Raw genomic sequence first — 25,089 nt, 5'->3', positions numbered from 1 at the left:
AAACATTACCAGAGTTTAATGAAAAAAACATGAGTCAAGGTGATTTAATTTGACCTTGAATACTAATTATTGATCATTAGAGAAGCAATGGAATTAATAAAAGTGATTTAGTTTCCTTTAAATTAGATTATTTCACTCCAAACATAGTTTATTAATATGTATTTTCACATTTGGGCTTTTTTTTGTCAGTTAAATGTAATGTGTGACATTTTTGGCAAACAATGCTGAATATTCATGTTTACCCTAATTTATTTTTAACCAAACTGGAGCATATCCCAGCTCAGTTAGATTTTTAAATAAAAAAATTTTTTTTTTTTACATAGACACCATAAATCTGTCTGAACCAAGTTTATTTTCTGTTTCCATCCAACAAAACGTGACGTTAATGTTCAATTAGTGCGTTTTTGCCCCCTCCTGATCCCGAGGATGAAGAAGTGACGCATCCGAGTCGCCAGCGACTCTCCGGCGGCTGCAGCGCCTTCCAGCCGGGGCGCAGTGAGCGACCCCCCCCCCCCATAAGGCGCTCCGTTCGGAGCGAGGAGCAGCTGCGGGACACCGGACACACCGGGGAGGCCCGACCCGCCTTCCGTTCACAGGTGGCGCAGAAAAACCGAATCGATCTCATCCGTTCGGTCCGGATCGAGAATTTAATCAGAGATTATGTGAAGTTAAAACCAAGAGAGAAGTTTTCAATCTCAAATAACTACCGTCATAAATCAAATATGTCAGATGATATCCGCATGAATATTGGTAGCAAATTACTTTATAATCAGTCATTAAAATATTTCAAGAATGTTTTTCGATTATTTTTTATTTTTTTGGAACAAGAGACGGATTTTTAATCGAGTGGAATTAAAGTTAAATCAAGACTATTTGGGGCAACAAAAATATTCAGAATTGCGGTCATCAGGTTTTTTTAAAAATATCAGATTCCCTCATTTTTTGTGTTGAAAATTCATAATTTAAAGACCTAAATTATACATTTTAATCCTGACACATTCTATAATCCCACTTTATTGACTCTGTGTTTTCTTAGTCATCCATACAAACAGGAATCCTGTGTTCTCTCTGGATTCTTTCCATCGACCAGATCTATCGGTTGGTATTGATTGATCGTTGCATCTGCTGTGTCTTCATCTTTCTGTTTCACTGATCAGAAACCAACACAGATGTAAGAACTCGACTCCTCTTCAGACCAAAATCCACACAAACCCACTAATCCACACGGTTTGGAGATGTCTTATTGCGCAGGACTGAAATCATTGCAGACACGTTTGTCTGAATGACAGGTTGCACACTCTGTGTGTGTGTGTGTGTGTGTGTGTGTGTGTGTGTGTGTCTGCAGTGCCCCTGTGGGAGCAGCAGTGGGGTTTCCTGTAGGTGTGTCGCTGGAGCGAAGGAACGCTGTGACAGCAGAAGATGAGTGACTGAGGAGGAAGGATGAAAGATGGAGAATTTAGAGGAAGCCAGTTGGGTAGAATTTATTGATTTAATCCATAGCTGTGATTCTTATTGATTGCATGTAAGATGAATTTTCACACTAAAAGAAGTCACAGACTACCCCTGTCATTCGGTCGTGTCTGGATCATGAATGAAATATGTTTGGACGATAAATAGGAACTTTTTTTTGTGCACCAGGAACAAAATCATCTTTAAACTTAAAACCACGAAAACCGAACAAATATGAACTCTGAAAATTTAGGAATAGTAAAAAGTAGCGCTTAATGTTGAGAAAACCGGAAAAGGAAACCAACCAGCTTGACTTGTAACCATGGAAACAGACAAACCCAACCAACACCGAAGACTAAACTTCAGCAGGTTGTTATTCTTGAAGTTAAAGTTCCTTCATCTTCTGGAAGAAAACCAGAGAGTGAGACGTCATCAACAAAGATCATCGCTCTGTGATTTCTTCTTCGGTGGTGCGTGGAGGCTGTCGTGGAGGGTGCTGACCCATCTGACACCCCACCCCCTCCGATGAGACACAGATGGGGGCAAAATAACAAAAGCTTATCCACCAATCAGAGGCTTTGTCTCAGCAGAGCCCCACCCGCTTACGGACCTCTCTGAGGACCGGCGCCGCCAGCTCCTGAGCTCTGCACGTCCCCTGGGTCAGGACCCCTTCCAGGTGGGCCGGGTCCATCCTTAGCCTCTGGAGCTCCTCCCTGATGGGCGTCAAACTCTGTATCACCGCCTCGCTCACCAGCGCCTTGTAGGCCCCAGTGTCCAGCCCCCTTGCCTGGGTCACCGCCTCCTCCACGCCTATCCTCGCCGTGGCGGCATGGATCGTCACCAGGTTGGACACGCCCGGGCGCGTCTCGGGGTCAAAGGTGACCTCAGAGGTGAAGTCGGTGACGGCGCGGCGGATCTTGAGGGCGATGTCGTCGGGAGAGTCGGTGATGCTGATTGTCGCCATGGTTTGGGTGTCGGATTTAGACATTTTGGAGGAGGGGTCTCGTAGGGACTTCACCTTTCGTGTGGAGCCTGTGGGAGGAAGTCAGAGAGGAAAATTTTAAATTCAAGGAGAAACAAAAAGTTCGACAGTAGGACGCCTGGCGTTGTAGAAAAAGTCTTGGAATGAAAGACAGCAACAGATGGAGGATCGCTTTATTTTAAATTCATATTCAATCCTAGCAGCTTTGTTTAAATGAACAAGTTATTGAAATAAAACATCCACCAATCAAAAGGAAGGGCTTTCATATATTTGGCCTGCAAGGTGCAAACCAGGGCAAAAAACCCCCAAACAAAAACAAACATTTCAATTGTTTTCTGTGCTTCTGTGCTTTTAATTTTGTCATCAAGAATAAATCTAAGTGGAAATATCAAGAAATTAAACATGTCTCTTAAGATTTGGACTATAAACATGATTTAATTTATTTAAACTCACTTCTAGAAAACTTTTTAAAAACATCCCATGACGGCAGTTTGTTGGAATATGTGTTTGAAAGCTTCAGGATGTATTCGAGTGTTGTTCTATTGCATCTGAAGCATCTTGAACCGATTGGACGTCAGATATTGATGATTTACGACAGTCCGGACTGAACGACTGGATGCAGGGTCTGACTGAGGGGCCGACAGTAGGATTGGTTTCGGGACCAGCGCCTCGACGTGTGAGCGCAAGAAAACCACCGCGGGCGACACAGATGCATCCCCGTGTGAAGCAACGGACAGACCGGGGGACCCATGATTTCCTTTCCTTTCTAATTTATCAAACACACACTTCTGCAATCTGCACGTTCAAATCTTCCAGACTAGTAGTCTGCATCCGTTCCACGTGCCGCCGCTTGTCAATCCCCCAGATTCCACCCAACGAGAACGGCATCGGATGGGATTCAAAGAGAAGGTGGTGCTGAGCCAAAAGACAGGGGGTGGGGATGGGATGCTGACACACACACACACACACACACACACACACACACACACACACACACACACACACACACACACACACACACGCACACACACGCACACGCACACAAAGTCATTCCAGAAACAGATCTTTAATCAGAGCTGTACTGCACACATGACTGACTCCATCTTGATCTTTTATGATGCGAATAAAGACGGGGATGAAACTGAGATCTCTGAACATGTCAGACACATGTGTGTGTGTGTTTGTGTGTGTGTGTGTGTGTGTGTGTGTGTTTGTGTGTTTATGTCTGTGCACACTCAGGAAAACACAAGACAAAAAAACCCACAAAACTGTTCTATGCAGAGTCTTTGTCAGAAATAGCTGAAATAAAAAACATTAAAAAATTTATTTTTATAAATGTATAACCTTTTTTTTAATGGAAGTAAACTTTGGTTGGTTTTAATTCTAGTGAAAAAAAACACTAAATTTTTTTCTAGCTTCTGGAGATTGACATTCATTTTTTAATAAATGATGACGTCTCTAAAAATGGACACAAATAATATTTTATTCAGTTATAAACTTTTTACATTCATGTTTTTTTTCCAAGCAGAGACACAAAAACCCATTACTCATAATGAAGAATAAATGACATCAGTTAAAGAGGTGATAAAACTCATTTAAAAAACAGCTTCCAATTCTTCAGCGTGTTTCTGAGGAGTCGGATTTATTTTAATGCTGTTTGACACATTTGTTGATGAATCTGTTAAATGCTGTTTACACACAGAATGAAACCTGGACGGGCGACACGGTGGGTAGCGCTGTTTCTTTACAGCAGGAAGGTTCTGGGTTTGATTCCTTCCTGTGTGGAGTCTGTATGTTCTCCCCGTGTCTGTGTCTTTCTGTGTGGCCCTGCAATAAACCGGCGACTCGTCCGGGGTGTACCCCGCCTCCACCAGGAGTCATCAGGGATAAACCAGCGTAACCCGAGAGCCGGATTCGGCTAAGCGGCTGCAGACGAGACGGTTCCGATCGTGTGTGTGTTTTGTGTGTGTTCTTACTGAGCAGGGCGTCGGGTTCGGGGAACAGGAATCCGTAGCGACCGTTGAAGATCCGAGCCAGACCCTGAGCCAGCTCTAGATGCTGGATCTGATCCTCTCCGACGGGGACGTGAGTGGACCTGAGAGATGGACGCATGTTTGTTAACTTGGGCTCTGGTGAGAAAGATAATAGCGTTCTTTATCTATTCCGTTTTGTCAAAGAAGACGACACAGCTTTGTATTTATGAGCTCTAATTTCATTACCAGCGTTTAATGTCACCCATATTATCATCTCCAGCTGTGATACAAAAATAAAATCTAAGCTATTGCAGTTTATATCATCGGCTTTAATCGTGCGAGGCACAACCTCACCAACAACCCGCAGTTTAATTCGTTTTCTGGCGTTCACACACAAAGATAAATCAGCTGTTTAACAGGATGGTCACGCATGTGTGTGTGTTCTAAAAACAAAAAGATGCTATCTACAAAGACGCAGTGATTCTATTTTTCGCTGCTTCATCTGACAACAAAACCCTCCTGTGAGGTCAAGTGTGTGACCCGCCGCCGCAGGAAGAACGCCAACGACAGGAAATAACGTTTCAAACCCATGAATGAATCTGTTTAGCAGCAGAACCGCTGCGATTAGAACGTGATTCTAGTTTATACATTTACATAATAAAACCTAAAAGCGGATTAGTAACTAGATACCGACACCATCACGCTCAGTGTTGCGTTGCAAAACACAATAATGGATGAACACACTCACTTGTAGAGGAGGATGTCTGCAGCCTGGAGGACAGGATACGTGTAGAGACCAACGCTGCCTTCGTTCTTCACTTTGCTCTTCATCTGGGTCAAAATGAGACGGATGACATAAAGAAAAACAGGAAGGAAGAGAAAAGAAAACAAAAGCGACATGCATGGAAAAACAAAAGCAGGCAGAGGGGAAGAGTTGATGTTTTTTGTCCCCTAGTAAAGTCCTGATCAAATCCAAGACCCGTTTCGGCTTTTGAGATGGAATCATCCGTCGGGTAAATAAAATGTGTTTTCTCTGTCAGAACAGGAAGTGAGACCTGAGAACCAATGGCTCCCTCGCTCCACGAATTTAAACTGGATCGTAGCTGCGACTGGAGGAAACACTGGGCCGGTGGGATTTAGAGTCGATAAAGCAGATAATGAAGATGTTGGATTAATGTCAGTGGGTGAAAAAATAGGGATCTTAATTGGTGGCTGTTAAACTGAACTCAACGCCGACATGAGAATGATTAAAGCGGCGTGATTCTGCAGCAGCGAGGAAGTGAGAAGCGATGCAATCAGGGATGATGTTGGAAACCAATCCAAACACATGCGATCTGCTACGAAAAAAAGGCAATCATGGTTTTCACAGTTTGTCTGGTAAAAGATTTCGCAGCGCAAATCTGAGGAATCCGAGCAGGACGTTGAGGCCGGTTTCTGTTTCTGCTCATCTCCAGATGATGTGTTTAATGGAGAACAGGTCGGACATAATGAATACCAGGGGGCGAGGCCGATCAGCCCAAAACAGATCCATTGATCACAATCATGATCCATGATATAAAATCTAATCTTTATAATTTCTCCATCTGCACCATTAAAACAATTAGAGCTCTGACTGAGCACCAGCTCCTCATACACCGAGCTGCTACAGCATGTGTGATGGTGATTCATCCTACAACTGACACCACCGCCAGCCACCAGGGGGCGATGAACACAACCTCCAACTTTGAAGGTAATAATGGAACGTTCTACAAATGGGGTGGTTCAAGCTAAACCTCCAGCAAAGTGCAGCCAGAAGTAAAACGTTTGCGCCCTGACAGCTCAGACGTCTGACCTTCCACTGCGGCAGGTGTTGGAGGCGGGGCATGCTGGTCAGACAGCTCAGGATCCAGGAAAGTTCGGCATGCTCCGAGACCTGCGGAGTCAGAAGACGAGAAGGGACGGTCACCGTGGCAATCCAGGGTACTAGAATTAGTTAAGACACACACATGTTAGCACAGATTTACGGCAATCTGCTGCATCAGTAAAACCTTACCTGAATTCCAGATGACCACTCTCGTTTCCATGGAAACAGTAAAAACAATGAGCAGCAGAAATGGTGCTGCAGCAAGTCAGGGTCACATGTACATGCACACACATGTTCTTTTTTTCCACATACAAGCAGCAGATGGATTAAAAGACACAAATAAAGGGACAGGAGATCCTGAGTCGGCTTTGGCAGAGGAAGTGACTCACTACCGCCTCTGAGTGGCGGAGAAGAGTACTGCTACGTTTCTTCCTGTCCTTTACCCCTCGGACACAGGTGCACCAGGCGGCACAGGTGCTACCTCTGCCAGTCATATACTAACCCTCATGTTAACTGCTGACTCAGCAGCTTTTCAATTGAGTGTAGTGTTATAACACACAGAAGAGTAATTACAGGGTAGTGAACGCAACTGCAAAGAAGTCTAGATGTCAGAAGCAAACTTCGACGTTACAGACGATAAACAGAGATGTATGTTTTTGTTTGGGGGACTTGAGAGAATCAAACGTGCTCTTGTGCAGCGGTCGATATGTGGATGTCAGATTCATGCGTCTGGCGCATCTGGCGGCGGTAAATTATCTCCAACATATCTGCTGGCGTGGAGGCCTTCCTGAACGCTGGAGTAAGACGTTACATAGGCGCGGTGACCGTCCTCCGGCTCTAGCGTTTAAAGTCGACGGACTTTAACATGGCTTTAGCTCCATACCGTCTTCCTCTCGTTGCTTGGAAAGCTTTGTTGGGGAATGCGACAGGACATGAACCCCAGACAGCGGGGATACAAACCAGGATTTGAGGCTAACATGTTGGGGGAAGGGATTTATTACATTACACACTGTAGAGATGGGACAGATGTCGACGACAGCGCAGACAGGGATGGATACGGTCTGAAGTGTAATAAAATATCTAAACGCTTGGGAAGAACAAGGCCTCCATTCATGCTGCATGGTAAGAATGCGACGCAGGAAGTGATGTTCTTACGTTACAGATAATATGGGTATTACAATGATAGTGAGCGATCACAGCGACTCCTCGGATTGTGAAGATGGAATCTGAAGGAAAGTCCTTGCTTGCGGGGAATATTAAATCCTCTTTCCCCTTGAAAAGTTTCTATAAATCCCAGAAAATTTGTTGATCTGCAGGTTCATTCCCTTCATTTTTGATACCGCTGACTTCAGCTCGCACCAGATCTGCTCTTGTTTTTTTTCAATCCAGTGTTTTCTTTGGACAGCTGTGGTGTTTTTACATGTGGAGCCGGCGTGTTCTACAGGGCGATTGCCTCGCTGCCAAGTTATGTGGCATAAAGCTATACTGGAATAAAAATAGGACTGTAAGTGTGTGTATGCAGGGGATAGGGGTGGCAGAAAAACACAGATGGACTGGACATTTACAACACACACACAAAAATACACACTGCAGGTTGTACAATGGCAATATAAATAAGGTTGTTCGGTCTAATATGGCTGATTGTCAAGAAATGTACACAAACAACTTTGTCAGGCAGGAGCGCTTGATTTGTCATCACGTATTAAGTCATCTGCTTCCAAATATGTTCAGTTGTTCATCTTTCTCTTACCTGTGATAACCCCTGTGGGAAAAACACCTTGAAGAGGCCACATATTTAAGAAAAACCTGAGCTACTCTTGATCTGGCATTGAAAATTTGATCAATGCATTAAGTACACAAAGATTTAGTATTTGACAAATACAGTAATCCCTCGTTATTCGCAGTTAATGCGTTCAAGGACCACCCTTGAAAAACATAATTTATGAACCCCCCCATACTGATATTAAACCACCTTATATCTGTGTTACCTTTTCCCACACTCTGATAGACTGTTTAAAGCACTTTTGTATTAAAGAAAATTAGAAATAGAACTTTTAGACGGCGGGTGTGTAATGCGAGGTGAAGTGAACCACCTGGGACTGCTGGAAGAGGATCGCCCTCTCCGGGTCGATGCCACAGGCCAACAGGCTAGCCGCCATGTCCAGGATGTTGCTTCTGAGCCGGGCGGGGTCCTGAGGCTGGGTGATGGAGTGCAGGTCCACAATGCTGTAGAGCACCGATGGATACTGGTCTTGCAGGGCCACCCAGTTCTCCAGAGCACCCAGGTAGTTGCCCAGGTGGGGCACCCCTGTTGGCTGGATCCCTGAGAAAACCCGTGTACCTGCTGGAGGCTCCTGGGAACGAAAGGGGGAGGTGCTCAGGGTAACTTTGTTGGTACTGGAGATCGCCCACTGTGTTTGCATTGTTGGGCTAATGTTGTGTTTCCCTTTCTGCCGAGCCAGACCGTCCTGGCACCGACCCATTCCGCTCAACCTTGGCGTTCAATCGGCTGGAAGTCTTAACCGGTGCTTGTGGCCCCACATGATACACTTTGAAGGCAAGCAGAGCGGTGGCTGCATCCAAAACCGAAACTGTTCCACCACTGATTTCTTTTTTTGTGTGTGTGTGTGTTTTTGTTAGAAATAAAAACTGTTTCATGCCTGGTGAATATATATTTGCCTGCCCACCGTGGAGGTCAGGGTTCAGTTCCGGATGGACTTGGGGTTGTATCGTTGGTTGTTCACTAAGGGAACTCTTTTACTCGTCTATCTTGCGAGGCAAACGGTAGCATCACACTGTTCATGTTAACAACATGAATACTCCTTTCCCACTGGGCAAACACTACACCAACACCCACTAACATCTGGCTTTTGTTGTCGGGGGGGGGGGGGGGGACTGGTAAAATTGGCAATCGTTCCTGGGTCAAATGACTCCGCAGTAGGAGAAGGTCTTTATTAGCTCCAGCTCCAGTCGGCTGTGATGTAAACATGACACCCGGGTGGACTCGATAATTTCGGTCTGGACGATGTTGTGTAAATACCTTTGCAATCGTCTGTGTTTCAGCTTGAACATCATTTATTCAACAATGAATATTATATAAAGGACAAACAACACGTCAGCTGATTTGCTGGATTAAAAAGGTGCTCATCATGGAGTCCATCGCCTGCTAATAAGTCTATGATCGAACCAACCGTCCAGAAATTCGAAATTGGATCGAGGTTGAGTTTGATCAAGCCGGACTCGAAGTGCGATGAAAAGTCATAAACAGCAACAGCTGGACAGAAGAGCCAACTTTTAAACATTCCCTGCGAGAAACTCACAAGATCAGAATTATCACCTCCAATCTGAAGGCGATCACACGCTCCCTGGCCGCACTCTCCAGGGTTATCATAACTAATAACCAAAGCCTGAAGCTTCCAGAGGATATCCTCCTCAGTCACTGCTGAGAGACCGGTTATCTTGACGTCTAGCTTCACATCCAATCTGACTGAGTGACCGACTCGACACAGCCCAGGAGATCAGATAACAGCTGCTCTCCCGCCAGCGTGGACCGCAGCCTCTGCATCCCGTCGCCCTGAGGGATCGAATAACAACTGTTCTGAGGTCAGCCTTGTCCACGGTCTCCATCTACTGGCCTGAGGGAGCTGGTCTCTACCCGGCAAGGGAGAAGCAGGAAGGAACTGGGTGCTTATGTCATTACCGAGCGGGTAATTGCGCTGGAGTGCCATTGATGCTGAGAGCCTCTTAAGAGGTGTCAGGATTGATTTGGTGGGGACGGGGGGCCTCCCCCCTCGAGTCTGGCTCATGTGTGTTCTCACCTCGAGCTGACACGCCAAACGCATGTTCCCCCCCTCTGCCCCGTCCCCCCAGGGGAAGTCATTAGCAATGCAGACGTGGTAATAGTGTAACTTGAGCCAATCGAGTGTCAAATGAGAGTCAACGCCATGGCAAAGCAGCCATCGGGCGACGCCACGACAACGCCTGACACTGCTTCACCGCGCGTCTCCAGGTTACTGCTGGTCAGAGGAAAGTCTTTAAACACAAGCCTCCATAATAAAAGTTTGTACACCAGGAAGTAAATCAGCCCCTGTACGATGACAGAGGAGACAGCAAATACTGTAAAGCAATTAATGTTTGTAATGGATGCAACGCCAGGAGGCCAAGAGTAATAAAATATTATCATCCAGCAAACCAGGACATAAACTAAACCTGTGCGAGAGGATTAGTTATGGATCGCTTGAGTTCACATGAAGGAGGAAAAGTTTGTTAGAAATTCTATTAGAATAAATCAAAAACCATTATAACGACCAAACGCTGGAAATCAAGAGAACTATTATCCTGATTTCATTAAATCCTTCTCCTTGCTTTCCTTCTTTCCATCTCTGTTGTTCAACTTTTTGGACCTTTGTGTATTAAAAAGCAAAATGAATGCCACGCCCTTTCGGTGATGTCACAGCTGGTGTGCTGGTTTTAACAGCATGATTATGACCACATGCTGTGACATCATCACGCTGTTTTCTGCCCTCTAATTAACCGTTGAACCAAGCTTTTAGCTGAGCGGCAGCTAACATGCTAATGATGACTAATCCATCCATCCAATAGTAGCTTAAATATTCCAGCCTGGACAAAGTGATGCTCCTCAAGGACACCAACATGATCCTAACCACTCCAGTGGGAGCAAAGTAATGGCGATCAGCATCATCTGCTGCCCCCCCCCCCCCCCCTTTGTTTCCATCTGTCTCACAGTCCTCGGATGCCTGCGGATGACACATCACAGACGCTGGAAACGTCGGCTGTTCTTTCCTCATATATTACACTGACAGGCTGTCGGACTACGTGGTTGCTAAGGTGATGAAAGCTTTCTTCAGCAACGTCTGACATATGCGGAACGCATCAAGCCACACGTGTGTGTGACATTAACGGCAACAGCTAGACAGTTACAAACACTGAAAGGCCGTGTTTTCACACCTCCGGTACCTTTCCGGGAATGTGTGTGTTCATTCATCTGTGTGTGTGTGTGTGTGTGTGGTAACCTCCACCGGGACGGAGGTCATGTGAAAACACAGACGTGTGTCCTAGCCTTTGCCTACATCAACATCAGCAAAACGGAGAAGGTGTGCGTTCATGTGAGTCTGACAGGCAGGAACAATAGCAGTGGAAAGAGAAAACTGGTTATTAATGAGATGCGTGATTAACCTGGAGCCAATTCGCCTCATTTAACAACAAATAGATTATCCTCTTCCTACCGAATCAACTGGGTTTTCCACAAGAATAACATTTCCCTTTTCTTTCCAGAGTCTTCCAGAGCCCTGCTGGAACCACTTCATTGTGGGAACCGAACATCAAGTGTTAGATTTATCATTTAAAAAGTGGCTGCAAGATACAATTAAATTACATCCCCGCAAAAGAATGTGCAACGATGACAAATAGCACAAGGACCAGATGCATAAAACTCTTTGAGCGAAGAATATGCAGACGCGGGGTTTTTTTTCACAGCTATAAAATACGAACGCGTGGATGCATGCATCTTCAAGTTGCATCGTTTAAATTGGTTTTGTGCAGCTTTAAATTAGACACACTTGCTGGAGCTGGCAAGCGGCCCAAAACAATAACACTGCGTAATGGATTCTCTGTTTTGGCTATTTCGAATTTACAATAACGCACTTTGTCTACCAGAAGGTTGAATCTTTTGTGCTCAGAGAAGGTTTGTTTGTTTCGGTTCTTCCATCTCCGAGCTGGGTTCAGAGTAAGAAAAGATTTTTATGATTTTAAAACCGTGAGATCCACCGTTCTCCCTGGCGTCTGCGGGCCCAGGTTCTTGTTCTGCTCGGTGCTATTAATCACCCTGGTGGTGCGGTTGAGTTTGGACCTGCAGAACAGAGGATTTCTCTTCTCGGACCCGCCCTGGGTTTGCTTTTTTCGGGGGGCTCATACATCATATCAGAGCCTGAGGAGTCCTGGAGTGGCCCACTGACACGTCTCTCACCGAGGGGTTGATGAGCGAGGACGACGGTTCGGCCGCCATTTTGCCGTGCCAAATTCAACACGTTTCAAACCCACCTCTGGAAGCGTTGCCTGCTGTGAATTACCATTAGCTCTTTGTGGGCCGTGTGGGGGAGGGATGGATGGGAGGGGGGCGGGTTCGGCGTTGAGGATCTGATCGGCGCTGCACCAACGAGAAGCCATGCTGAACGTCACACACACAAGATCCAGTGTTTCTGCTCTGGTCGCCCCATGCACCCCATTAACACCAGCATCATGCTGAAATGCCCCTTGACATACCCCCCCCCCCTCACCCCCGTTCCCCTGTATCTGTGTCTCTTACCCACTCGGGGAACCTGTTAACGCTGGTGACCAACAGAGCCGCCCTTCAGTGACATATCAAGGAGGAAATGGGGTTTATTGTATTACGCCGCTTTATCACTTAAAGCAGGGAACGTGTGTTTGGCTAGTGTGGAACACGACTCAGCAGGAAACAAAGTGCACACGACCACAGAAGAAACACGAGGCGGCGCGTGAAGCAGGAGTCAGGGGAAAAAAATCCTCAAAAATAAAGAAACAAATACAAATAAACATGGAACTAAAGCAAAGTCCAGGGTTTTTTTTGCCTCCCTCTCCCTTCCAGTGTGTGTGTGTGTGTGTGTGTGGGGGGGGGGGGGGCGTCCCGAAAGGAGCGTTTGATTAAATCTGCGGTTGACGTGTGGGACAGGTGAGATTGATGAGGTTCCTCTCGGTTTCCTACTGTGAGGAGAGCAGGGGTACAGGAACAGAACGCTGCAGTGTGGCGGGGCCAGGGCTCGGGGCCCGCTCGCACCGTGGGGTCCGGCGGCTGATTAATGGGACTGGAGGCCCTTCAAAAACAGCACTCCCCGCAGACAAGGCCCGACGGCGTTCCAAAAATAACCGTGCAGCAGCGGCAGCGGCGGCCCCGGCCTCCGGGCCGAACAGTCTGCAGCTCCTGGACAACCCAGACCTCAATGCTGCCCTGGTGGTGATGGTGGGGGGGTTGATGGGGTTGCTTACGCTAGACAGGAAGCTGTAATCTGGCTCGTTAGGAACTAGACGTTTAATGACTTCTCTAGTTTATGGGAAGCGACAAACCCTGATATTTGATACGGCGTCAGCTGGAGCATCAAATTACCTGCTGATGGCATTAAATGCAAAAGGAGGAAAATTGATTCTTTTTGCAGAAGGATAGGACAGGAAGTGTAAATAGTGACCAAGACAACAAAGTCACTTTGCAGTAATTTATGACGTTCCCTGCATGAAAACTGGATTCATCAGATGTCTGCAGAAACGCTGTGAACATAAACGTGGATGATTCCTGATAAAAATCAGTTTTTATAACTTTATAAGGATTTTAAAACAACTTAATCCACCTTCACGAAGATAAAACTTGTGCAGGAAGTTAATCCATTGAGCCCGCAGTGTGTCAGCGCTCACATGGAAAGCAGCTGTGTGCAGCAGGAAAAGCCAAGTCTGGCTTAATTCATAGGTAACTTTTTTCCCCCTGCTAGATAAACACATTCATGTCAGAGCGACTTGTTTCTGTTGGGTCGGTTCTTCCAGTCTGTTTCAAACAGCTTCATTAAACCGCTTCCTTCATCCGCGTCGACAATCGACGCTTTTGATTTGATTTCCCTCGCCGGAAACAACTGACTGACAGGAGAACTAATAACACCAGAGGAACGCGTAAAAAATCACAACGTTGCAGAAACGAGTTGGCGTCAACTTCATACATTTATCAATATGTAATTATGCTAACACTCGCAGCTCACCGCCACCAGCAGGCTCTCTGATTTCCCTCTGACTTGAGTGCAGCTCAAAGAAACGATACTCGATATGTATTAATTAAAAATGTCAGATCCTCTGCGAAGGCGGCGGGATCAGATGCAAACCGAAACACAGGAAAACCCGTGCGATTCCCCCGACGGCGCTGCGGGCGCTCAGCTACAGGCCAATTCTGTAATTCAGCTTAGCTACATTTGAAGGCCTTGGCTGGAGAACGACTATGACAGACCTAATTACACAGAGGGGACGGCTGAGAATTAGGGGGCTTTTCTGACAGTTGAAAATAAATAGGGCAGTTAATGAACATCCTCAAAGGGGCGGCCGTGTTTCCTCGCTCTCTCCGGTGGCTTCCATGTGGCGCCTGAGCTGCTCTAATGGCTTTAGCCGACACCTGAGTGAGTGAATGTGGAGCAGAGGAGAACTTGGAGGCAAATTGGAAGTCACTTCCTCTTTCCTGGAGTCCGGAGCTGACATGACCGCTATCAGTCAAAGACAGGACCACAGGAAAGAGACGGCCGGATGGGCAGCCGTGTACCGACGACGGGAGGGTGTGTAAGGCGGTGGGGGTGTAGAGGATACATGACAAAAAACCATTCACTGCATGCACGATCTCACGCCTGCAGAAATAGAGGATTAAATATTTGATGGGAATCATTTTCAGAAAACTTTTAGCATCCAACGTTTCCCTGGAAGTCGTATATTTGTGCATCAAAATGTCAGCAGATTTTTGTTCCAAACAGGAGAAACTGAGGCCGATTTTGGCTGAGAGAAGCTCAAAATGAGCCGTTCAGCTGACAACAACATGGCACTTTGCAAAAATTGCAAGACAGAAGTGAGATTCTTGGACGACAAACCGTCGCGGCTGGCGCCCCAGAGGTCTTAGCTGAGAGTCAAAGCTCAGCAAGGAGTCTAAGGTCAAAGACGGGTGAAGCTACAGGGGAAACAGGTTTCTAATGAAAAATTTTCAGCCATATAGGAGCGTTAAGTCTTGAATATTGAGATATTATCAATGAACTGAAACACAACTGTGTGGCAAACAGGAATCCTGGTTCAGAGTTCCTGAGTTAAACTCAAAAAGAAACCTCAGACCTGAAGGACAGCAGAACTACTTCCAAACTGACTGGATCCAGTGGGTCGTGTTTGTCCAAGTAAAGCATTTAAAGTCCATCAATAATAAGGTATGCTGGTATTTCCTGGTTATCACTGCTGTCTGTTAAAATCCATATGAATAAATAAAGTCTGTGCCATAAAAGGTTGACATATAGACCTACATTCTTAGTGGCCCACAACTTTTTTATTTAGCGTCAGTTTGGAAGAATATTTCTTTATAATGAGGATAACTGCCCGCTCCAGCACAATCCGCAAATCTATCATGTCTTTATGACAAACAGCTGAAAACAAATCTAACACATATATCTGCCTCTGCTGTGGAAACGAAAACAGACACATCAGGGTGACATTCTCAATCAGGAAACATGCATGCTCGACATTAACGGTGAAGTTTAACCACAAGTGACAAGGGTTTATAAAACTCTGGACAAACACTGAACTGAGGCTCCAGAGCATCTGTCAAAGATCACACTTCATCTTTCTATCAGTCTGTCGGGGCTCGGTGACATTTTAAACGTTTTAAACACATTTCCCAGTGAAGAAAACACTCCAACAAGTGTGACGCTTGACGCACATCACACCTCAGGGCATTGTGAAGCGTGCTAGAGTTTACGCTCAGCCGTCCACATTTGGAGAAAATTAAAAATGAATGAAAAGCAACACTTCATTTCTGATGTTATTGCTGGTAATGAAGCACTGCTGCGATGCTTTCTGAGCCCCCCCCCCCTCCCCGACCTTCCACTCTCACCCCACCCACCTCACACTCTCTAAAGCCTCTACAGAAACCCCTCCCTTAACAGAACACAGACAGTTGTGGACGTGAGTGCCGGACTGCAGCAGCGCTGCTTTAATAAAGAAACAGGTTCTTCTGATCGGCACCAGGGGACTGGTTGTTAGCCTGAACGCAGCATTACATTTCTGACGGTTTACTGGTCGCTCAAATGGGCAACCCAGAGTTAATATTTATTGTCTTTGGGCTGGAAAAGGAAGCCTGAGAGTCAAGAGGGAAGCCAGGCGGTAGACATGACGGTTAACCCGTGTGAATATACGTTCAGCACTTCCTTTCCACCAGAGATTATCATTTCAGTTTCCATCTTCTCTTAAGAAAAAAATATCCTTCACATTTTAATTATGAGTGTCGGACACCAAACCTGCCACTTTTTATCTTCTGTAAATTCTTCATCTTTTTCAATGCACGGGTTCTAAATAACTAAAATTCCTGTTACAAACCCTCAAGTCTATTTTTTAATACCTGCTGCATTTCATTGTGTCAGAACATGACATTTGCAGTTGGAAATATTTCTCTCCAGCTCTACAGAATGTAGGTCAGAAATATAACGCCAAAACTTTGGACAATAAACTGAATATTTAGAACCTTAAAAGATTAAGAAGCAGATGGCCGACTTTGACAATCATTCCCTTATAAATATTAATCATTTAAAAATACTTTGACATTTATTTTGACATGACGGTGGGCAAAGTGGGCAACTGTTTGGGAAATCAATCCTGGGTAATGAATGAGCTGTGAAATATAAAACTGTACAGATATCTAATATCAAAAATACATTTAGGATGTCTGGTGGACAATCTTTTTTTTTTTTTTAATAAATTAAATTAATGAAGTTCCCGTGGGGTCAGGTTTGGAGGCTGCAGGACAGGAACATTTCATCTCCAGGGTAACCTGGTAACATTTTTACATAAACAGGAAATACAATATGAACAAATATACCTTTGTTTGAATGTAATATTTTACTTCACCGTGAAGAAATGCGGGGATTAAACAAATTGTTATTCTTCTTGTTCTGTTTTGAATCACGATGCTTCTTCTTCTTCTTAATGCTTATCCATTTACAATCCTAATTCATCCATGTAAAAACAAAACTGAGTGGATTAAACTACATTTAACTATGTTGTACTTTATTTTTACAAGTACAGTGTAAATGCTATGGTATTACTAGGCCAAAAACAGTTAACACACTGAATTGTGTTTAATTAACACGTAACGCGTGTAATTTTAAATGTAAATCTTCGAATTGAGACCCAAAAGTTCAAAGCTCATTAAAATGTTCTGACCTCAGCTCCGACTTGATTTTTAGCTTCGGTCCCGCAGCAGAAGAACCTTTTAGGAGGGTTAAACCTCTCAATGAATCTGAAGAGACGTTTCAAACTTGTCCGCACGGGGAGCGCCATCTTGGTTTGTGACGTCACACGACGGAAAGCTCGACAGGACAAAAGAGATTTGGAATTTGTGATTCTGAGCATCCTTGGTCCTTTACCTTGGTCGTGTTTTTTAACAAGGTTTCATGCCAAACAAAAAATGTTCATGATATATAAATAAATTGACTGTACAAAATGAATAAAATAAATAAATCAGGAAACATAAATTTATATTTTAGCTGTTTTTTCAAAAGGTTTTATTGCAATTTTATTCCAACTTCTATGTCAAGAAGGTTTTGTTTTCTTCATCCTGTCCTGATTTGTTTGTTTTTTGTTTGTATGCAAGATAAGACTATTTTTCTAAATTTCCAAATTCCTAAATTTATTATGGACAAACTACCACATGGATTCTGATTAATCTTGGCAGAAAAGATGAACATGAAGCAACATACTGTAGAACCTTACTTCACCCTTTTTTTACTACATTCAGATAAAGAGTTGGATTCAGGTTCCATCTTTTTTTCCAAGATCCAAAAGATTTATGGTGCTGTTTTTATCATGACAATTTATTGTTATTTTCACACGACACAAAAACAGTAATCCATCACATATTAATAGAGTGGTGGATTTTTTAAATTCCTTCAATGAAGACCTAAATCATCTTTTTTAAAGGAGGGCTTCCCAGACAAAATTTTAATAAACCTTTTGCTTCCCTTCAGAAAGCCTCTGGGCCTAGCATATAGAAAACAAAAAACGTGACCTTCTATTTCCTGACCTTTACACCAGGAGTCTATACTGCACTGTGATGTCAAGCCCTGTGTATCCAGCAAAATATGCAAACTCACACAATCCAGTCGGTTATAGAGCTGTGTCAGACATCGTCTGAGGTCACTCAGATAATGAATTGGGTGGTGTTGTGTCTAGTCCAGCCCCATCCCTAACCAGTGAGACTTCCCCCAGAGCAGCTGCAGAACTCTTTTATTCCATACCATCCCTCATTACAAAGGGAAACACACATAATAAGTGATTATACAACACGCAGAGTAGGATTACCAAATGTTTGCAGGGCATTTTTACTGCTCACAGTCGTTGAGACCTTTTATTTCTGTACCAAACATCTGCTTTTGATTTTTTTCCAACCACCTTTTGCATCTGGTTGCATTTGCAGAACAAAATAAAGACTATCATTCCATATTCATTATTATTTCCTGAGGCGCTGAGGTTGAGTTCTTTGGTGTGTCAGATTCAGAGACCTGGGTACGAAGGTTCTCTCACGCCTCTAGGATAGGGGGGGTCTGGTCGGTGGAGCATGGACTGACAAGTGTGTGTGTGTGTGTGTGTGTGTGTGTGTGTGTGTGTGTGTGTGTGTGTGTGTGTGTGTGTGTGTGTGTGTGTGTTTTATATCATACTTTAGCTCCTGTTTCCTGGCCACCCAAAAGAGATTGGTCCTCCTGCTCTTCATCTCCTCCCCCTCTTTATCCTCCTCCCCTCTGTCTGTGAGAAATTCCTTCCTATAAATCAAGATGAGACTTTTCCTATATTGGAAAAAGTTTGAGACTTGAGAATAATAAAAAGCAGCTCTGCCAACAGTTACATTTATATCCAGTAAGTCTCATACGGTGTCATTTAAATAATTTTTATATAAAATGACTGAACTTTTTTTGGTCATCCTGGCCAGCAAAATTAAATATTTTAATATCTAAGCTGATTCAGTTTGAAGCATAATTCTGTTTAGTTTAGTTTAGTTTTTTTGTATACAGGTAATGACTGTGGCTTTCTGTAGCGGCTGTTTAGCGGTAGGCTTTCATGGTGCTTTATAAAGTACAAGTTGTGAGATATTTTCAACCCGTTTCACTGGGAATTAAAATGTTTAAACTGTCCATCACTCAGTCCGAGGCAGCGATGATGAAACAGAAACTCAACAGTCGGATCTCCAGAGACGTGTAAGAGGCGACCAGGTGATGAGTGAAGACTTAATGCTTTCATCACAAATCCGCTCTCCTCCCACCACCACCATGATTCATTTTTCATCTCAATCAGGCTTTCTGCACCTCCTGATTCTGCTGCTCCTCCACCCCATCACCCCACTTTGAATCCCTCTCTCACCTCCCTATTGATACCTGTCTGCTCCGTCTGCTGACACACCCTCTTCCTCAGATTTTGGTGCTCATGATTTTTCCTCTCTTTCCTGTCTCTTCCACCTTCTTTTTCTGTCCCTCTCATCATCTCTTCATCTCTTTCTACTCTTTATTTCTCCATCTTCTTCACAACCAGACCAGATCAATACATTTCTAATTCATCAGCGTAGATTTAGCATAAATACATGCTAAATCTGCATGCACACAAACCAGTCTGAACATGCATTCTAATATTTTCTCAACAGCCACACACGGAGGGTTAACTTTTTGCAGCAGCCCCCTCCAGAGACGAGGAGAGACCCTAGTGGTGACAGACACCCCCACCTGTCATAATATAAGCAAGGCATGATGGGAAGTTGGGGGGAAGGTGCAGCAGCCGATAATATAATAACTGCAATTAATAGAGAGACTTAAAACTACTTGGATTTTTCCACATATAATTTATGAAAAATGTTTTGGAACTTTTAAAGATGAAGTCAGGTTTAGATTAGCTTAAGGTTTAAGGAAAACTTAAGGTTAGGGTTCAGTTTAGATGAGCAGCAGTTAAACATGTGGTTTAGTTAAGTCTGGATGACTACTCGTCTCCAGAACGACTGAACATGATGAACATGAGCGTCTCTGTCTTCTTTCTGGACTCTGGATCCCGACACTGACAGACATGATCTCCCCTTTGACACCGTGGGCATCCAGAGTTTACAGGACGTCCACCACCCAAGTGGTTTGATGGATGGAGCGATGGAGTGATGGACGGCGAGCAGACTGACAAACACCTTGACAAACAGGCGATGTGCTGACTCAGCATTCGGATCAATCTGATGGGACAGGAGGACAGACGGACACTCTGGAGCCTCTGTGACTGTGTGGTGACTGAATCTTTCACTGTTGTCGCTCCCAGAGTTGGAAGCCTCGACAAGCATAACAGACACTCTATTTACAGTGTTTTGTGAAGAGAATCTGGATTTAATCCCTAATCTGTGAGTCTGTGTAGAACAAAGTTTGTGGAAATGTATGGTGCATGTGTGCAGCGGCACGATTACACATGCAAACATTCATGAGGGTTGTGTAGGTTTGGCTTCAGAACTTCTAGTGAAGCAGGTTTTTTGTTGGGTTTGGCCCCAAAGCTTTAATGAGTCTGTGGGATCTTCTTGAAGGTGATCACTTTAATTTATTAGTCTTGCTTTTTTCAGAAATAATTATTGGATTATGTTTCTCAGACAGACCCAGACAGTTAATTTTTTCCAGTATATAAAACACAACAATGAACTAATAAATTAATAGAAAATCAATCAGCACTTTGGAAACGGAATCATTTTGCAATTCTTGTCATTGTTAATCAGAATTTGGCGTTTTGGTTTGAGTGTTTTCTGAGATATAACAGAACAGTTTTACAGGAGAATTTCAGCATAATTAATCATCAAATTATAGATAGATAAGTAATCATGAATCAGCCTGACTCCAATATTGATATAGATTGATCTTTTGTGTAATGATTTGTGCTTTACATGCTTGTGAATTCATTTTTCAAGCCTACGTTGTGTTTTTCCTGCTTGAGTCTCTTCAGGTTCATCAACAAGGAGGCTTGAAGAGTTTTTACCGTAAATCTCTGGATTGTTTCTGTCGTCATTTCTTAACTGAATTCTTCTGTGAAGAATAACGGTTCCCCTGAAGAGACGATGAGTGAGTTGTGTGCCTCAGAGCTCCTGATGTGATGTCATCAACGGTGAGGAGGTCACCTGACCTGCAAGACCATCAACAAACAGTCTCCCTGTTTTCTCCACCGCCTCGTTTCCTCTGTCGTGATCCTGCTTTATACCATATTTTTCAAATCAAACCAAACTGAATTAATTATATAAAATATGAGATGAAGTTTTATATCACGTAAAAGAACTGAAGTGTAAAAACAAAAACAGGAGTGAAAGACCGAAAATAAAAAATATTAATAGACACAATCATAATATTGCAGTCAGATAACAAATAATAAAAACTAAAAATTGTCATTGGAATTTCATCCTAAATTCAATTTGTCAAAAAAAACATTTACAGCATTCAGAGACACAATTAAAGTCATGTTTGATTTTTGCTCCGTCCTGATTCCTCTTTTCTTCTTCGTCCTGCATCCTGTCAGTCAGATTACTACGTGTTTGTGTGTGTGTGTGTGTCTTTGTGTGTGTGTGTGTGTGTGTGTGTGTGTGTGTGTGTGTGTGTGTGTGTGTGTGTGTGTATGTGCGCGCATCAGGGCAAGGGGGCTGTGGGATCCCAAAGGGAGGCAGTGAGTGTCAGCACCTTGTCTCATTCGCTGCTGCTGACAGGACAGGAGTGTGTGTGTGTGTGTGTGTGTGTGTGTGTGTGGTGTGTGTGTGTGTGTGTGTGCGTGCATGCGTGTGCGTGCGTGCATGTGTAAAGAGCGCTTCCTCCAACATTATGAAAAATCTATGTGTTTTCACAGCACAAGTTGAAGGTTTGTAATCAGATTTTTAATTTCCAATATTTGATTATTGATTTATTTCTTACATGAATGCTTTATTACTTACTTCTACTGTTTCCTTTTACCTTCTTCTTGTTTAATTGTATGAAAGTGAAGCGATTAATAAAGTGACACCACACCCATCATCTGAGTGATTGAAATGATTCAGAGGAAGAATTTTCTGACATTTCATGACTGCATCTAGAGAAATGTGATCATCTAAAAGTCTCCAAATGTTCTGGATCTGTCAGAAAACATTTTTTTTACCTGCTGTTTTCTTCTCTTGTCACTGTCGGGGTCAATTATTCCTCATTCGCCCGTTGTCCTCTCTCCTCCGTGAGAGCTCATCGTTAGCATGAAATAAAAGTCACCAAAAATAGCATCTGCACTTCTTGAATGATGTAATTTCAATATTACTTGAGATAGAGGATGTATTCATACATAATATATGTCACTGGAGTGTACTTCAAAGTCCGTATTAGTCATTTAGTATGATGAAAAAGTGTAAGTGAAGTGGAACCAGACGTGCTGTGTGTTCCAGGGGTTTCCTCCAGCGAGCAGAGGTCTGAGGAACGTGTCAAAACTGATGAAGACTGCAGGGCTGGCATGCAAATCTGCTGTGTGTGTGTGTGTGTGTGTGTGTTTACCGGTTTCCAAAATAACAAAGGGATAGAAGGACGAGTGTGTGTGTAATCAGAGCCAGATCCTCCCATCCATCAATGCCACGGTGCATCAGAAGATGACTGACATCAGTGGAGCGAGACCTTCTCCTGATTCCACCACAGCGGAGACCCAGTCATTAGTCAGCCTGACAAACCTCATTTATTCACCATGACATGAAAAATAATGACTGTCTCTTTGGATATGAGTCCTCTCCCTCTGCCCCACCCCCCCACCCCCACCCCCTCTTCAGGAGAGCACCAAAGAAACTGGAAGTCATGTAGACGAACTTGGTTTGGACGACCGTTGTTCCTCGTTTTCTCCTGCAGACTGCACCAAATTACAGGCGAGTCAGATGCATCAAGACGCGGTCATCCATTTTTCTCTTTCATGAATGGAAATGTGGAAACTCGTAGTCGTGCAGATGAAGAAAGCTTCAGCAGAACTTTTTCTGATATGATGCGATGCATGTGTTTCGCTGCTTCTTGCAATCTGTGTTCCCAGTTAGGAGTTTTATAGCGTTGAAGTTATAAATAGTATTTTTGCTCTTCTTACTGGAGGTTAATCTGAGCTGTCTGTGCATCAATTTAACCAGAGTTCTATTCAACGAACTATTTTTTATTTACTCTAATGAGAATGTGAAATAACTGAATCGTGGCTATTTTACTTTTTTGTATAACTGCAAAAAAGAGTTTATAATGTTATACAATTAATAAAGGATTGTTCCAACTAATCAAAATTATTAACATTAATTTGATTCCTTCAAACAAGTTCAGTAGAGATTTATTTTCAGTTGCTAAGGCAACTTTGCATGCATAAAACGAGGCTCAGTCTTGAGCTATTTTGATTATATCTTCAATCAGTCTTTTTCTCATCCATCTTCAAGCATTTTTTTTTGCAGTTTCTTTAATTTTCCAATCAATACTTTATTCAAACGGGAGAATCAATAGATAAATTCCTTTAAAAAGGATTTAATTTTCAATTCTTTCCTCCAGATTTATGAAACAGGCTGAAGGTCTAACAAACTCGTGGCAAACAGCTGCAAACCACAGCTGATAAAATCTGTCAGCGACATTTTAGCCACCAAACCCCCAATAAACTAAAAGCATAGTCAACTTCTGTTTGGAAATAAAAGACTATTTTATACAATAAACACATTCTTTAACTCGGAAATATGCACGCAATTATCACTGTAAACCGTAAAAATGTTCTGTGAGCAAATGCAGAAATTGTCAAGCGCTCAAACGGTAACTGAGCCAGACAGGAGTTAGCGAATTACCCCTTAAATGTTTTTGACCCGAGCTGGTTTCGCACCGGCCTGTGCTCTATGCCCCCTCCACCCCCCACCCCCACCCCTCGGAGGAGCTGGCGTCACCCCTCACCTTCAGATGTTTGCTAACAGAAAGAAAACCTGAACCAATAAATGATTTAATCATTAAAGACCCGCCACACGGGCCAAAATAAACCATGATCTCCAAATGTGGCCCTGTCCTGTCAGCTTGTGTGTGTGTGTGTGTGTGTGTGTGTGTGTGTGTGTGTGTGTGTGTGTTTGTTTGCTTGTATGGCCTGCCTCCCCTTGAACTTGATGACTGATTAAGAGCTGGAACACGGAATAAACTGTCTGCCCAAATATCAGACACTCGACGGCTGTGTACATACGTGTGTGTGTGTGCATCTGTGTGTGTGTGTGTGTGTGTGTGTGCATGTGTGTGCATGTGTGTGTGTTCTCAGCAGCTACTAAAAAACACCGCAACATTATAACACCTAATTCAGTCTCATTTAGAAGCAGGAAAAAGTGGAGGGGAGGTCGACGGCATTTGCTCGACACACAAATGTGAGACTGTTCTGTATTCTGTTTCAGGAAGCTGCTTCAGAGACACGTGAGAAACGCTCACCTGGCTGCAGCTGCAGCTTTTAAACACTGACTTCACTAATATAACTGTTTGTATTTTATGTTTTTGACATCTGATGTAGACACATCTGCTGGAAGGAAACAGGCAGAAACCAAAAATCAGCAGGATGGGAAGGTTTAAGGATGGGTTTGAGGTGTTAGCATGGCTGCTTCTGAACGATTCCAATGAAAACGTGTCTGTTTTCGACCCCACTATGATCTGCTGGTCATCAAAAAAAATCATTTTACTATCGCTACACTTTTCCTGACCAAAGACTGTAAATCCAGAGAATTATCAGGCAGATAATCCTGACTTAAACACACACGTTAAATCAAATTCATGCCGTTTCAAGTGGAGATTCTTAAATAAAGGTTGTGGTTCGAATTTCAACCTCTACTCAAACACACAAATGATGAACTTTCATAAAGTTCTTCTTTTTTTCTGCCGGGTTGGTGGTTTACTTTATTATTTCCTAATCAGATACACTTACAGGGGCTGAATGCTCGGGAAACCATTTTCCATTTAACCCCAAACCTCCGCCATCCTGGTTCTGTTCCTCCTCGCTTTTCCCGTCCGAACATGTGAGGCAGATCGAGGCACGGCGATGGCACACATGTGAGCGTGCGCTTC

General features: G+C 43.7%; 1 protein-coding gene across 1 annotated transcript; it reads right to left on the bottom strand.

The window, feature by feature from the left end:
* Positions 1-1,114: 1,114 nt before the first annotated feature.
* wars2 (tryptophanyl tRNA synthetase 2, mitochondrial) lies at positions 1,115-17,338 on the bottom strand. The gene is made up of 6 exons (XM_068329609.1): positions 17,222-17,338; positions 8,341-8,601; positions 6,236-6,316; positions 5,153-5,235; positions 4,408-4,526; positions 1,115-2,481 (listed from the first exon to the last, which is right to left on the bottom strand). The coding sequence occupies exons 1-6, from the start codon at positions 17,336-17,338 to the stop codon at positions 2,033-2,035; spliced, it is 1,110 nt and encodes a 369-aa protein (XP_068185710.1). The 3' UTR covers positions 1,115-2,032.
* Between the last annotated feature and the right edge of the window lie 7,751 nt (positions 17,339-25,089).

The sequence above is a fragment of the Antennarius striatus genome, chromosome 12 (genome assembly GCF_040054535.1).
Source record: "Antennarius striatus isolate MH-2024 chromosome 12, ASM4005453v1, whole genome shotgun sequence".
Classification (NCBI taxonomy): Eukaryota; Metazoa; Chordata; class Actinopteri; order Lophiiformes; family Antennariidae; genus Antennarius; species Antennarius striatus.
The sequence above is the reverse complement of the archived record's forward strand: the minus strand, read 5'-3'. Positions and strand labels throughout refer to the sequence as shown.

Excerpts from the sequence above, each read along its gene's own strand:
- wars2 (XM_068329609.1), bottom strand. The coding sequence starts at position 17,338 with ATGGCGCTCCCCGTGCGGACAAGTTTGAAACGTCTCTTCAGATTCATT. Across the intron at positions 6,317-8,340 it reads TCCTCTTCCAGCAGTCCCAG|GTCTCGGAGCATGCCGAACT; the intron begins GTGGTTCACTTC and ends CTGACTCCGCAG. Across the intron at positions 5,236-6,235 it reads AACACCTGCCGCAGTGGAAG|ATGAAGAGCAAAGTGAAGAA; the intron begins GTCAGACGTCTG and ends ATTTTGACCCAG.